This window comes from Pelobates fuscus, chromosome 2 (genome assembly GCF_036172605.1).
Source record: "Pelobates fuscus isolate aPelFus1 chromosome 2, aPelFus1.pri, whole genome shotgun sequence".
Lineage (NCBI taxonomy): Eukaryota > Metazoa > Chordata > Amphibia > Anura > Pelobatidae > Pelobates > Pelobates fuscus.
Window position 1 is genome coordinate 374335317 of NC_086318.1, and position 15391 is coordinate 374350707.

The 15391-nt window shown below is 40.3% G+C and overlaps 1 protein-coding gene across 1 annotated transcript in view; it reads right to left on the minus strand.

Annotated features, from left to right (window-relative positions):
- PNPT1 (polyribonucleotide nucleotidyltransferase 1) overlaps positions 1–15391 on the minus strand; it is a 58292-nt gene that overhangs the window by 30882 nt on the left and 12019 nt on the right. The window contains exons 6-11 of the mRNA XM_063441405.1: positions 10419–10482; positions 8953–9000; positions 7793–7906; positions 4618–4804; positions 1696–1747; positions 66–123 (exon numbers count right to left, since the gene is read on the minus strand). Coding sequence (XP_063297475.1) covers positions 66–123; positions 1696–1747; positions 4618–4804; positions 7793–7906; positions 8953–9000; positions 10419–10482 — 523 coding nt within the window. The remainder of the gene's footprint in view (positions 1–65; positions 124–1695; positions 1748–4617; positions 4805–7792; positions 7907–8952; positions 9001–10418; positions 10483–15391) is intronic.

Sequence of the window (15391 nt, forward strand, 5' to 3'; positions counted from 1 at the left end):
ACACACTAAAACTGCACTTTAACTGTGATTAAAAATATGAACATGTATAGAATATGGAAAGGTACCTCGAAGTATTTCCTCTGTTTCAAGCCTGATCTTGTTTATAGCTTCATCTCTAGAAATCTAAAAACATAATAGCACTGTTTAAATTTTTAGAAAGGAAAACACAAATAAAAAGTTAATAATCACAAAGGTAATAAGATGGCACGTTTGGACTTGATTGATATGTCTAAGATATTCATATATCTCACATCACGCACAATGACTTTTATCTTAAAGCAAGTATTCCATGACTCTCGCCCACACGTCTGCATAAGATACATTGACTTCCATTGCAAAAATCAACGCAGTCCTATTGAAAGCATACAAAGTATAAATCCTGAAACAATGCATTGCAGCTCCCGAAAAAAATAAATTAAAAAGGCACAAAATTAAGACGAAGTTTTCATTGTCTTGCTTGATTTTAAACAAAACATAAAAGAATACAAACATACATCCCTGAAAGCATAATTAGCTTAAACATGTTTTTATATTTTCCTTCTGACATTTTGTGTTAGGAAAGAGGTAGATCAATGCCCGTCTCTACTAAACAAAAATTGCAGTTAGGCTGAGATTGTTCCACAGACATTCCTGGTGATATTACTTTGTTTCATCATAAGTTGGTAGTTTGCAAATAATAATAATAATAATAATAATAATATGATTTTCATTAGTTCCTACATTTGCCCAAGAGTAGTCACTTTGATAATACATTTAATAATTTTATTATACTAAAAAAAAAAAAAAAACATTAACTGGGTTATTTACTACAGTGAGAATGCAAAGTGAAAAGTAATCGAACTGAAGGCATAGCTGACTTGGAGAATTTTTCCAGTGCGGCTGATATGACCTTAACATTTAAATTCCCTTAGAATTATTCTTTTGTGAATAACCCCTGTAAAAATCCATTTCAATGGGTCTGGATGTATCGGTGTATGGTGTAGAGAGGTAACAATACAGACAACTACAGGCACCAAGACCACTTCATCTCAGTGAAATGTTCTGGCTGCAGTGGCCTTGTCGTTTTAGTCCTGCAATGTAAAACATTACCATTTAGTAGTTACAGCAATCTTTTGACTGCAGGGCTAAACACATCTCTAGTGGCTGTCTTCCTGACAGCCACAAGAGGGTGCTTCTGCTCGGATGCCAGAGTCAGAATCTGCTATGTGATGTTCAACATCATCACACATTGCATGAGGATGTCGAAAGACCTCAAATGCTTATCACAGGGAAGCATTGCATCCCTACGAGAAGCTTTTGATTGGATAAGCGTGGTGCTCACCAAGCATGTGCTTCTTGTCTCCAATGCTTTTCCATGAGAAGCACTGGATTGGACAAAAGATGAAGAGGAGACTGCATGAAGTGAGACAGCGATAAAAAAAGGCAATTAAAACACTTAAAAAAACAAACATTTAGAGACCCCTGAATCTTAATAGAAAAGAACAATATAGCATTGGGAATGCTTGTATTTCTTTAATACAGTTATCCCCCGTACAACTATAGTTCACAGTATTTCTATTGTATATAAGATATGACAACCAGACATCCTGTACTTCAGGAGAATAAAGAAAACATCAATAAACAAATTCTGGTGATTTTTTTCATTACACCACATTGGGAGCAGACTTACTATAGATACATTTTTACTTTACTTACTTTGTCATGTGTAAAATCTGAAAATACTGCATATATCTTTTCAGTTGCATGCCTATTAAACAACAAAACTAGACATTAGTGGTCAGATGAATTAAATCACATTAGGTAATTAAGAGTTAAAGTAATTCACTGCATCAAATTCTAGTAGACATTAAATTAAAGGTATATATATAAAAAATATCACATACTTAAAGATTGCGCCTGTCTGCTATAACATGGCCAATGCACGGAATGCAAGAGACTGCATATGCAGTTGTCTGCCCACAAATGTATGGTTCTGTAGTACAGTGGAATGATATGGTCGGACGCTACCACCTTTATTTATAGTTCGGGTCAAAATTTCTATTTAGCAGTAGCCTTTGGCAAGTAAACATTTAGCCCTGGCAAATAAATTTCCCCCCTGGTGGGTATGCTATGGCTTGCAGTGGGGAGTAACGTGTAAGGCCTGTGCTGCATCTGTAACACCAGAGCCTTTTTTAACGCGGGGCAGCTGCCCCGGGCTCAGCTACTCCTGGGGGGCCCAAAGCAGCTGCCCCCTTTGCACTCTATCCACAACAATTTATTTTAGGATCGCCAATCCTAAAATAAATTGTTGGGGGCAGTGGGCCTGCACACAAAGTGGGCTCATCAGGTAACTCATGCACTTAGGGCCACCCGGTGGGCTTTTATCAGCAAGGACCCGGTGGGGCACTATAGCCCTTTAACAGCGGGCCCCTTGCTTTTAGGCAGCATGGAAGGAAGTGACGTCCTCACACTTCTTCCCACCTAACTCAAAGCCGTGCGGGAAGGAGGAGGATCCGGAGGAAGCAGAGTGGAAGGGGTCAAGCCAGGAGAGCCAGAACCTAAGTCCCAGCCGTCCCAGCAAGCACACTGGACCCCAGGGACGCAATCCTCCAGCAAAAGGTAAGAAACTGGAGGGTGGATATCAAAGTGTATAATGTTCATGTGTGTGAGTGTGTCAGTATATCTGTCAGTGTATTTTGTGTGTGTAAGTGTGTCTGAGTGTCACTATATCTGTCAGTGTAGGTGTGTTAGTGTGTGTGTGACTGTATTTATCTGTGCAGACTGTCACTGTATGTGCGTGCGTATCCGTTTGTGTGTGTGTGTGTCAGTATGTCTGACAGTGTATGTGTTAGTATGTCTGTCAGTGTGTAAGTATGTCAGTAGGTCTTTCAATGTATGTGTGTGTGTGCGCGTGTGTGTCTGTCAGTATGTCTGTCAGTGTATGTGTTTTTAAGTGTGCGAGTGTGGAGTATGCGTCTGTTATGTCAGTGTATTTGTGTGTAAATGTGTGCATCAGTATGTCTGTCAGTGTATGTATCTGTGTGTTAGCGTGTTTGTTAGTCAGTATGTCTGTTAGTATCTGTTTGTTGTCCGTGTGTGTGCGCGCGCTGCATGTTGTCTGTATATGATCAGTGTATCTGTGTATAATTAGTTTATAGTAAGTGTGTGTATCTGTATATAGTCAGTGTGTGAATCTGTGTATTTGCATGTGTGTCAGGTTCTGTATCTGTATGTTGTTATCATTATATCTATATGTAAGCAATGTGTGTATCTGCATGTGTGTCAGTGTGTGTATCTGTGTGCATGTATCTGTGTTAGTGTGTGTCTGATTATGTGCATCCATCTCAGAATTCAACACTACAACACAAATACATCCCTGCATTCAAACTTCAACACTACATACAAACACACTCCTGCATTCAAATGTCAACACTACATACAAGCACACCTGTGTTAAACACCAAAATTAAATATAATCACAGCCCTGCATTAAAAAAAACGAACACTACACATAAATGCATGCTTGCATTCAAACGCCAACACCACATACAAACACACTCATAGATTCACACAAACATACTCCATACAAAAACATGCTTAAATTCAAACACACAAACACGGCTCATTGCAAGCATGGGAAAACGGTAGAGCCCCAGCAGTCAAAACATTGCTGGAGCTGCATGACAGATGAGGATCTACCATTTGGCCACCCTTGCAATAACGGGGTCCAAAAAAGTCTTGCACCAGAGCCCTCTCTACTTTAGTTCTGCCACTGCGTTTTAGTGGGTTGTGTGATTGCATGCCAGGGAGTGGGAGGGCAGGGTCTAGGTGGCCCAAGCAAATGCTTGCCCAGGGCTCAAATCATTAAAGACAGCCCTGTGTAACACTATTAAACTATCTATACATTATGTTAACCAATAACAGTGTACAGTTACAAATAGCAGATCAATAAATAAAACAAAAAACAAAAGAGGCTTCTGCAAGATAGAGTCCCAGGAATCTTTCAGTATTACCTCAACTATTTGATGCATACTTCAGTGATTATGTAAAAGGGGCACTCCACTGCCCAAATACAAATTAAATAAATAAAAAAAAAATCACTCTTTAGCACATATACCACAAATTAAAAACTTGCATGCATTTAATTATGTATTTTTTGTCAATTGGGGATATACCTAAAAACAGCTTGCAAAAACTGCAGATCTTGTCTGCTGCCTTTGCAAACCCTCCCCTTCTTACCCCGCCAGACTTTCTGTGGCTGTTCAATCACAGACTTCCTAATGCAGCTCAATGAGACGTCTTTGTACGTCAGGTGCTCTGGGCAATTGCTGCCTCTTAAGGTCAGCTGCATTGTGCAAACCAAACCAGGAAGTAACATTACCTATTGTCTGCTTAAAAGCCAAGGGGGTGTAACCAGGTTAATTCATAAAAGTGTACATTTCTATTACGATCTGTATTTATTGCAAAACGAAAAAAAAAGGACACTCTCTTCACACATAAAGCTTTTCAGCAAACTAAAGTTGTTTACAGGTCTGGAGTGACCCTTTAATCAACTCAATACATCTTGATTCCCCTCACCAGGTTTGTGGAAATGAATAGATATAAACAGTACAACATTCAGGAAGTAGCGGTACTCACTGTTTTGCACATTCAACAATTTCAGATGGAGCAAGGAATGCCTTCTGTATTGTTCGCTTCTCTTTCCCACACTGTTTTACCAACTGTTGAATACCTTGAACTATCTGTTGGGAATGCTTCACCCCCAGTTTCACAGCATGGCAAAACTCCTGTTGTAACACATTCTCAGCTGCAGCCTCTATCATAACTACAAGACAAGAGAGGACATATTTATACACATTACTCCAAGATGGATAGAAAGCTTAAAATTCAACAGACAAAATAAATTATATATATATATATATATATATATATATATATATATATATATATATACACACACACACACACATACATATATTATACACATACACAGATCCAGTTTGAAAGGATTCTTTCAGTATTATGGAATATGCCTCTCAAAACATTTTACTGCTACCGTAGAGCGTTGCATTTAAAGAAAGTATGTAAATACAGTTGCTAGGATAGTGGCATGGAAAAAAATAATACCTTATTCATATCTTTGCAATTGCTAAATCGTGCTTTCAGGCAATTAATATCACAAATATGGAGTTCAAAAAAAAAAAATATGCAGATTACACCACGATAAATGTGCTTTCAGAATGCACCACACATATGTATATTTTATTCTTAGGATCTCACTGAATGCCAATAGTTTACATGTGTGTCAGATTGTATGCATGCAAAATGAATAAAAGTAAACAAAAAAAGTCATTGCTGGCAAAAAATACAAATTTTCACCAGCTCCTCATCCAACAGCACAGAATGAGAAATGTTCTAGAAGGATCCATTGGCATGCCACAGAATGAGCTGTTGCGCATTCTACAAGGTCAAACATCATGTGGTGAAACACTGCAGTGACCAGGCCTGGAGCACAGTGGCACTCTAGATATTAAAATATTACACATCCTTCTAATGAAAGAATCAAAAGGCTGAGAAGTGACTGCATCATTTAAACAATTCAAAGGAAATGGAAAACAAATTATTGGAAGCAGGGGACCCACACCAGAAAGGACACATGAGCAGAATGTGCAGAGGGGCCTCAGAATCATTTCAGCACGCAGGAGCCAGGTGCAAGATGTCAACACGGGCAGCACATACTATACATTGTGTATTGAAACATCTGCACAGAATACGGGCCGTACCTGCCCAAGTCCAGATGCAAGGTGCCGCAAAGGGCGTAGGATTTTCAGATGCAAACAAGTACTGGCTAACTAACCCGACATCATGGAAGTAGGCAAGGAACAGAATATTGCAGTGGTGCTATATCTGGCAATACCCAGTGACTATAACACGAAAAGGTGGGCCAATACCATGGGATGAAATAGGAGCTAAAAAAGAATGTGGAAAGTGAAGGCAGTAGTAGTCTCAGATGCAACAGGAGCACTCGGGGATGTAAACTCCAAGTTGGGAAAGTGCCTTCAGCAGATTCCATGTGGGACATGCAAGATCTACCCAGAAGAGTGCAGATCTAGGACACTGTGTAGATCACTCAGACTCCCAGGCCTGTGGTAGAGGACTCGAGAATGAAGAATACACAAAATACCCCCGGGAGGGTTGAGAAAACACACACACGTAATGTTTTTTTGTTGTCTTTTTGATCAGGCGCTTGTACCAGTAAAGCTCGAATGCCAGTTGTGGGTAAATCGGTGTTAGTTTCTTAAAGACAGCAGAGAGGTGAAAATAATGGTTACTCACACAGAGGCTGCATAATTCCAACTGCCTCAACACTCAATTTGAATACTGTTGTTATGTGATTGGTTGGAACATACACATCAAATATTACAACACACAGACACATACAAAACATATATACAGCTGATAGATAGAATTGTATAACTGTTGCATTTTTTGGAACTGCAATGAACATTTGTTATCCCTTTGCAAATTTCCTTTCACAGAAATGAAAGAATAGAAACAGAAACGAACTCCATTATGTATTAAAGCTCAATACATAAAACACAAATCTAGTACAAAATAATTAGTGTGGGCTGTGGAATATAAAGCATTCAACTCAAAGTTGATACACAACAAAAACAGTTGTAGAGCAATTTCATCACATGACCGAAGGCTTCATATTTTGCTTAAGTCTCTTTTTAGTAGCACTCCAGAGCAGCACAAACTAACCAAGAGAAACAACCAGATCATCAAATTTTTTTCTTAAGCCTTTTAAGGCTTGCTGTGCCTTTCTCGACTTGTGATCCTGCCCACATCAGCCATCTTGGTACTCCTAATCCGCGCTAATTTTACACCTAGATCAAATCGTGGGTCATGCTCACTCACAGACGTGAGTCTTTGGGGCTCGGGAACAACTTGTGCGCTTGCTTGCTTGGACCCTTTCTTGGGAACCTGGAACGTCAGAAGATGACTAAGGGATTCCTGGCCTCCTGGAACTCTGAGATGTTACTTGTCGGCATAGAACACATGGTGAAGTTGCTGTCTGTAAAGGGGTTCCAATCCATTTACTGCCCTTATTGCCGTTGTCTTGAGTTTCTTATCTCATGGTTTTGTGCTGGGGAAATCTTACGAATCCATTAACATTGTGCGATCTGCTATATTGGCAGCACATGTCCCAATCGGCCAAGACCCTTTGGTTTGCAGGCTTCTTTGGGGCAATAAGTTGTCTTGTCCTCCTGCCCCTTAATATTGCTACCTTTGGGATGTGGGTCTCATTCTTCACTTCCTTCTAGATTGGCCAGATAACGTGAATTTATCCCTTAGTCAGCTTTTGTCTAAGATTGCACTGCTTTTGTGCCTTGTTTTTTTACACCAAGTTTCCAAAATGCACGCTTTCAATGTCGATGCGTTTATTTTTTCTCCTGACGGGGTTACTTTTTTTTTTTCTGGCATACCAATTCAAATTTGTCTATGGTTTCCTATCCTTATTTCCAGGATGCTCCGAAGCTTGCGTTGTGTTGTCTCCGCACGGTCTCGTTGCTTGGAGGTTTCTCCTCTCTGCTTCTCTTACTCGTGTCAAATCCTTATTTCTGTTGTCCAGCCTCATAAACCCGTTTCTTCCACGACTGACTTGGTTGATTCATTTTATTTTTTATTTTTTAAATATAACATAAGAAATCCTAAAAAAAAATATTGAAAAAAAGAAAAACAACAACCTAAAACACACTAATCTTCAGTTAAAGCAATAACTAGTAAAAAGTCAGAGAATTCATCTTACCTATCTCACTCTTGGCACGTCCCGTGATTACAAGGTTTAGTGAGCTTGTAGACATTTCTTTTCGAGTAGGATTAATGATAAACTCGCCATCAACTAAACCCACTCTCACAGCACCTGAATAAAACAAGAGACGTATGGAGCAAGAAAAATTAACTACACATTTTTTTAAAATAAAAAATAAATCAATATCTGCAGTGACCATTTCTCCTTGCAGGACTGTACAGAGAAACTGGAATGTGTGTATTCACGGCAATCATGACTAACCTTTGGCAATCCAGCTATAGACACCATAATATTCACCCCCCTATTTAGCATCATGGGAAACATAATCCACATAGGGGGGTGTGCAGCTAGTCATCAGTGGCATTTGATCATAACAAGGCAGCTCAAAGCATCATTATTTAATTAAAATACCTAGAATTATAATGCAAAGCCTTATGATATTGCTCACTTTACCTATTATAAAACACAACAGATTTTGTATTCTTAGATAGAAACATAGAATGTGACGGCAGATAAGAACCATTCGGCCCAATTTTTTTTTTTTTTTTAAATACTTATATTAGTCCCTGGCCTTATCATATATCTAGGATAGCCTTATCCCTATCCCACGCATGCTTATCCTTTACTGTGTTAACCTCTACCACTTCAGCTGGAAGGCTATTTCATGTATCCACTACCCTCTCAGTAAAGTAATACTTCCTGATATTATTTTAAAACCTCTGCCCCTCTAATTTAAGACTATGTCCTCTTTTAAATATAGTCTCCTCCTTTACTGTGTTGATTGCCTTTATGTATTTAAATGTTTCTATCATATCCCCCCTGTCTCGTCTTTCCTCCAAGCTATACATGTTAAGATCCTTTAACCTTTCCTGGTAAGTTTTATCCTGCAATCCATTCTCGGACACATTTTCCAAAATTAAAAGACAATTTGATTTTCACAAGGTCAAACTTTGCATCCCACATAGTAACTGATAGTAAATGAGAGGTTGATAGGTCACATTAACCAAAAAGTAGATTTGTAGAGGTTTTACTAAAAACAAACGTGATTTAAATGTGTTTTTTTTTTGTTTTTTTTTTAAAGATTGATCTGTTTTACCTAAGGGGCAGGTGGGGTTGATAAGTTTATATCAAGTTACATTCAACAAAACAATACTTACCAACAGGACCATTCCATGGTATGTCTGACATAGCAAGTGCTGCAGAAGCTGCAAATAAAACAAAACACATTTTAAAGAAAAAAAATTAAAACATTCATTGTTTTCAACAAAACATTCCAAAAAAGCAAGTAAATTTAACAGGCAGAAATCTCTAGAAGTCTGATTTTTCTTTTCTGAACATGCAGTTAGCACAATGTGCAATAAGCTTGACTAGATTGTTACAAAGCACTAGAAGCTAAAAAAAAAACAAAACAGTGTCGATTAAATTAAGAAAACACTTCCAGAACATAAAGTCAATTAAATATTAATCATTTGGCAACGGATTTAGATTTTGGTGTAAAGAATGGCACTGTGTCATACCCAATAACAACTTTCTCAAAAATGTCATCAATTGAAGCTGGAGTTGTAGAATGGCTAGAATATTGGTTACATTTGTTGCAATCTTCAAAGATGACTAATTTTCTATTTTTTTTTAGGTTTTCTACAACTCAACAGATAATTGGGAAGGCTAATGTGTCCATTTTTTATGATGACGACTTGCACCAGAGAATATGCAGTGAAATAGAATAAGTAAATGGCATCTAAAATGTAATATGAAGTTATGCAAAATTAATTTAAGGCAAAGAAACCCATATGCTTAATTAAAGGGACTCTCCAGGCAGCCCTTTTTACTCACCTGGTTCCAGCGCCGGGAGCCTCATGAAGCCGCGCCCCCTATTTCGTAAAAATGACTAAATAGGCGGGTGCGAGCAGGGAGCAATCAGACGCTTCCATTTGGAAGCGTCATTGCTCCCTTGAGCGCATGCGCGGCTTTCATGCCGCCCTCTGAAGTCCTGAGCACACTACCGCGCATGCGCGCGGAGTGCACGGCCGCGAGCTGAGCTGACTGACAGCTCAGCTCGCAGTCTTTGCCCGCCCCCTCTCCTTTTCTGACAGGCAGGAGAGAGAAGGCGCGCACACAGTGCCTTCTCTCTCCTGCACACGTCAGACGTATTTTAATACGTCTGACGTATTTTAATACGTCTGACGTGTACAAGGCCCTTTTAGAGCCATACATGATAGGAAGTCCCTCTGGTGGCCGTCTGAGTGACTGCCACTGGAGGTATTCCTATCAATAAATGTAAACACTGTATTTTCTCTGAAAATACAGTGTTTACATTAGATTGCCTGCAGGGAGCTATAGATCGTACCTGAACAACTACATTAAGCTGTAGTTGTTCAGGTGACTATAGTGTCCCTTTAAGGCTCAACAGTTACACTATCCTACCCATTGGTGAACACAAAGTTAGCCCAAACAAGAAGAACGCATGAAAACCAGTAGCATAGGACTTTACATTTTAAGCCCCTACTCTGAATTTTTATTTTTTTTATCCAGAATCAAAATACATTTTAATATGTAACACTATGAAGTATATTAGCACTTTAAGATGAACCAAGTGTAAAATAAAGTAGGGGAAAAGTAGTACCTCCATTAATGGCCAAGATATCCGGTTCATTTATACTATCCACGGCTAATAAATTGCACAGGATCTAAGAAAGAGAAAAAGCAAACAAAGTCTCCTAAAGAAAGCAAAACACAAACTTTAAAAGGCATGTTTAAAGTAAGTTAGGTAACCATGAGAGAAATTAATAGAATCATTTTAGAAAGACAAACAGCCCAGTGGTGAGAACTGTCAAAAAACAGGGAGAATTACCCACGTAAATAGTAAATAACTCAATATAATTGGTAAAAGCACAAATACTTAGATCTTTATTACATGAATAAACACACAGAAATGTGAAACAAGAATCGTGATAAGAGAAAAGTGTAGGTGAAAAAAGAAAAGAAAAAAATTAATATATTAAAAGGAGACATCTACTAAGCCTGCCTGTCCTGTCCTGTCCATAAATGGGTGAGATCCATCCAATAATGCAAAAAAACAGCAGTTACTCCAGTCACTATTCGAAAGTTACACTATTATAATTTGATTAATTGAATAGATTTGAATAGAGTTCAATGTCTTGAAAGTATACTTAAGAGTGTAAAAAAATAAAAGATAAAGGGCAAAATGGTGCTTATTACAAAAAGCAATCTGGTGCAGCTAAAAATTACCCAAGTGTAATGTCACCATTTACGCTTTAAAAATGTGATAAAGACCATCACAAGATGTTAATATATGTATCTATGAGGCTCAGCGGTAGACAACTTAGTCTCCCCATACCAGACAACCGAGAGACTTGTACAACACTTGTCCCACTGAGTCAAATGCCTTATTGTACAATGCTTTTTAATGTACTTTGTCACTGTACTTTTCATACTCTAATGTAACCTCGAGAATTTGTCAATAAAAATCTTAAAAAAAAAAAAAAAAAGGGATTAAGTAATAAAAAGTCAGAAAAGGTGATTTGCGCACACAGAAATATTTTCCCCATTAAAAGCTGGCTCGGTACTTATATATGGTAGAATTTCCAGAAGTCGCCCTCAGGAACTCGGCACTGTTACAGCACAGGAGCTCCAGAGCCCAGGGTAAGTATTTTAAGGTGAATATTTATTAACATATTATTAAAAGCAAAACAAAGTAGCACAACGCATTTTAACCATTACAAAGGTCTTCCTCAGGTTCATATATCTCTCAGACTGAGCAGGTTTGGCTTTATATATGCCAAAGAATACAACAGGTAATTATACAATTTACTCGAGTATAAGCCGACCCGAATATAAGCCGAGGCCCCTAATTTTACCCCAAAAAACTGGGAAAACTTATTGACTCGAGTATAAGACTAGGGTGGGAAATGCAGCAGCTACTGGTAAATTTCTAAATAAAATTAGATCCTAAAAAAATATATTAATTGAATATTTATTTACAGTGTGTGTATAATGAATGCAGTGTGTGTATAATGAATGCAGTGTGTGTATAATGAATGCAGTGTGTGTGTATGAATGCAGTGTGTGTGTATGAATGCAGCGTGTGTATGAGTGCAGCGTGTGTATGAGTGCAGCGTGTGTATGAGTGCAGTGTGTGTGTGTGTGTATGAGTGCAGTGTGTGTGTGTGTATATGAGTGCAGTGTGTGTATGAGTGCTGTGTGTGTGTATATGAGTGCAGTGTGTATGAGTGCTGTGTGTGTGTGTATGAGTGCAGCGTGTGTATGAGTGCTGTGTGTGTGTATATATATGAGTTCAGTGTGTGTGTGTGTGTGTGTGTGTGTATGAGTGCAGTGTGTGTGTGTGTGTGTATATGAGTGCAGTGTGTATATGAGTGCAGTGTGTGTATGAGTGCAGTGTGTGTGTGTGTATGAGTGCAGTGTGTGTGTGTGTATGAGTGCAGTGTGTGTGTGTGTATGAGTGCAGTGTGTGTGTGTATGAGTGCAGTGTGTGTGTGTGTGTGTGTGTATATGAGTGCAATGTGTGTGTGTATATGAGTGCAGTGTGTGTGTGTATATGAGTGCAGTGTGTGTGTGTGTATATGAGTGCAGTGTGTGTGTATATGAGTGCAGTGTGTGTGTGTGTGTATATGAGTGCAGTGTGTGTGTATATGAGTGCAGTGTGTGTGTGTATATGAGTGCAGTGTGTGTGTGTATATGAGTGCAGTGTGTGTGTGTATATGAGTGCAGTGTGTGTGTGTATATGAGTGCAGTGTGTGTGTGTATATGAGTGCAGTGTGTGTGTGTATATGAGTGCAGTGTGTGTGTGTATATGAGTGCAGTGTGTGTGTGTATATGAGTGCAGTGTGTGTGTGTGTGTGTTGCAGTGGTGGGGGGGTGGGCAATTTTATTATTTTATTTATTATTATTTTTTATTATTTTAATATATTTTTTCATTATTATTTCTTATTATTATTTTGTATTTAATTATTATTTTTATTTTCGTCCCCCCTCCCTGCTTGATACATGGCAGGGAGGGGGGCTCGTTCCCTGGTGGTCCAGCATTGGCAGTTCAGTGGGGGGGGGGAGAGGGGGCTGGCAGAGATCTTACTTACCCGTCCTGCAGCTCCTGTCAGCTCTCTCCTCCTCCGCGGCGTCCGTTCAGCTCTTCTGTCAGCTCACACTGTAAGTCTCACACTGTAAGTCTCGCGAGAGCCACGGCTCTCGCGAGATTTACAGTGGGAGCTGACCGAGGTGCTGAACAGACGGCGCAGAGGAGAAGGGAGCTGACAGGAGCTGCAGGACGGGTAAGTAAGATCTCTGCCAGCCCCCTCTCCCTCAGTCTGTATTATGGCAATGCAAATTGCCATAATACAGACTATTGACTCGAGTATAAGCCGAGTTCAGGTTTTTCAGCACAAAAAATGTGCTGAAAAACTCGGCTTATACTCGAGTATATACGGTATATATAAAACACCCACAACGAAATATTGTGAAGACCGGATGTATACCGCCAACCCCAATAATGCCCTAGCTAAAAAGGTGTCCATCTTATTGGAGCATTCGTAAAAGAGACTTTTCGTTTGGAGTAGGTCCCTACCCAGGTCCTCCACCACCAGGTCTCGCAGTCTGTGCTTCAGCACTCTTATTTCTTGGAGTTTAGGGGTCGCGAGCAACGGCTTATGCTACATTTCCGCTTTTTGGAGTGCTTTTTTGCAACTCAAACAGGGACTCCGCTCTATTTCTCTTACGTATCGACGCCAGTTTAATAATCAGGGAGCCTCTGAAGTCCATTTTGTGCGCAGCCCACACTGTAGAGTGCTTAAGATCAGGCGTTTGGTTTGTTTGAAAATACTTGGCCAGTTCGCCTTGAATCGGTTTTGCCATGTCTTAATCTTTAAGTAGTGTCCTGTTCAGTCTCCACTTCCATGGCGGGTAAGCGTACTGTGAGCTCTATATCCGCGTGGTAAGACCAAGAGATAAGGTTAATGCGGGATTATTGGACCCATGGGACCACCCCCTGATTAATAAGGAACAGGTCTATGCGCAAGTACTTTGAGTGGGCCGCGGAATAAAGGTGTTATCCCCAGTGCTGCGAATAAACATCGCTAGCAGTTTGTCTTGGCCCCCACAGACGTGCGATCTCTGCATTAATTCTGTCTGCTTCGGTCAACTGCTGGGTAGGGTGTCGCATTAAGATCTCCCCCAGTGAGGACTAATCCATGTGGTAGGGCGGTGACCAAATTCGCCAACCTCCTTCCCCCCCAGAACTCATAGTCAGGGTGATTCAGTACGTATACGTTTAACATAGTATAGGGTAGATTGGATCGTCCCTGTAAGGAGCACAAATCGTCCCTCTGTATCAGTTTGGGTAGAGTGTTTGTTGCAGGCATCTTTTATGTAGGAGTATCCCTACCCCGTTTTTCTTATTTAGGGCCCTAGAGGCGTAGGCTCTGGTATAGACGTGGTCAGATAATTGAGCCCGGGCTGAGAGCAACATGTGTGTTTCCTGCACGAATGCTATGTCTGCTTTTTGTCGTTTTATTTCCTTAAGCAGGAGCTGCCTTTTATTCCTTACATTCAAGCCATTGGCATTCAACAATGTGATTTTAAGCGTGGCCATTTGGTTGTGGGATGGTGGGCAAGGGCTGTAGGTATCTGTTTGGGTTATTGGTCTCCGTCTATTGTGAGTTCCTCTGGTCCCGCAGTGTCACTTGCCCCCGGCGAGACAGGGAGGAGGGAGTCTGTGTAGGGTCCCAGGTGGGGTTATGTGTGTTAGGCGGACGACTTGTCCAGTAGGGGTAGGGACTGGTGCGGGGTGGGGGAGAGGTGTTAAGAAAAATTTACTTGTAGGGGTATTTCGGCAGTTGGGCTTGCAACTGCCAAATTGGTGAAACAAGATTAGAAACCCAGTCTTATGCTACACCAGGTCTGTCGGGGGTGACCATCCGTTCCACGAGGGGAATATCAAGCCGCCGAGTACCCTTTCGCAGCTCCGGTGGTTTGTCATTGAAAAGTAATCCCATGTTATCTTCATTTGTTAAACATTTCACATTATTAGCAATTAACATTAAACCATAACTATTAAACCTGAGGAATGACCCATTTTGCGTGCTGAACCTTGCTATCTAGCCCTGTCGGAGTTGCCTGTGTCAGTCGTTGCCCTGGTTAATCTCCCTCAATGCCCCGTCAAGATCCAAGCAGTGTTGTTAGGGTGCGGTTTCAAGTTGTAAATGCTCCTAACGTTGCCTTCTGATAGGCCCTGTTTGGTCCTGTCCTGGATGGGTTGGTATGTCTTTATCTTTGTGTCTATTACATGCTTGGACTAAGTCACCATTGCTCAGTTATGCGAATGTATGTTGGGATATTGAAGTAGCCCATTGTACTTGCGTTGCCGTCTGTGCCTTGGTGTCTCATACTTTGTCTGTTCCGTCGGCCTAATGCTGTCCCCTCCCATTTGTCCCCAGATGCTGTAACCACGCCTTCCCCAAGCTGAGCGAAACATTCCCACCTTAGCATCACTTCATATGACCTTGTACATTACAGTTTGAGTATTGACCTTGAGCATCTTAGCCAGACTTGTCACAGTTGTAATAG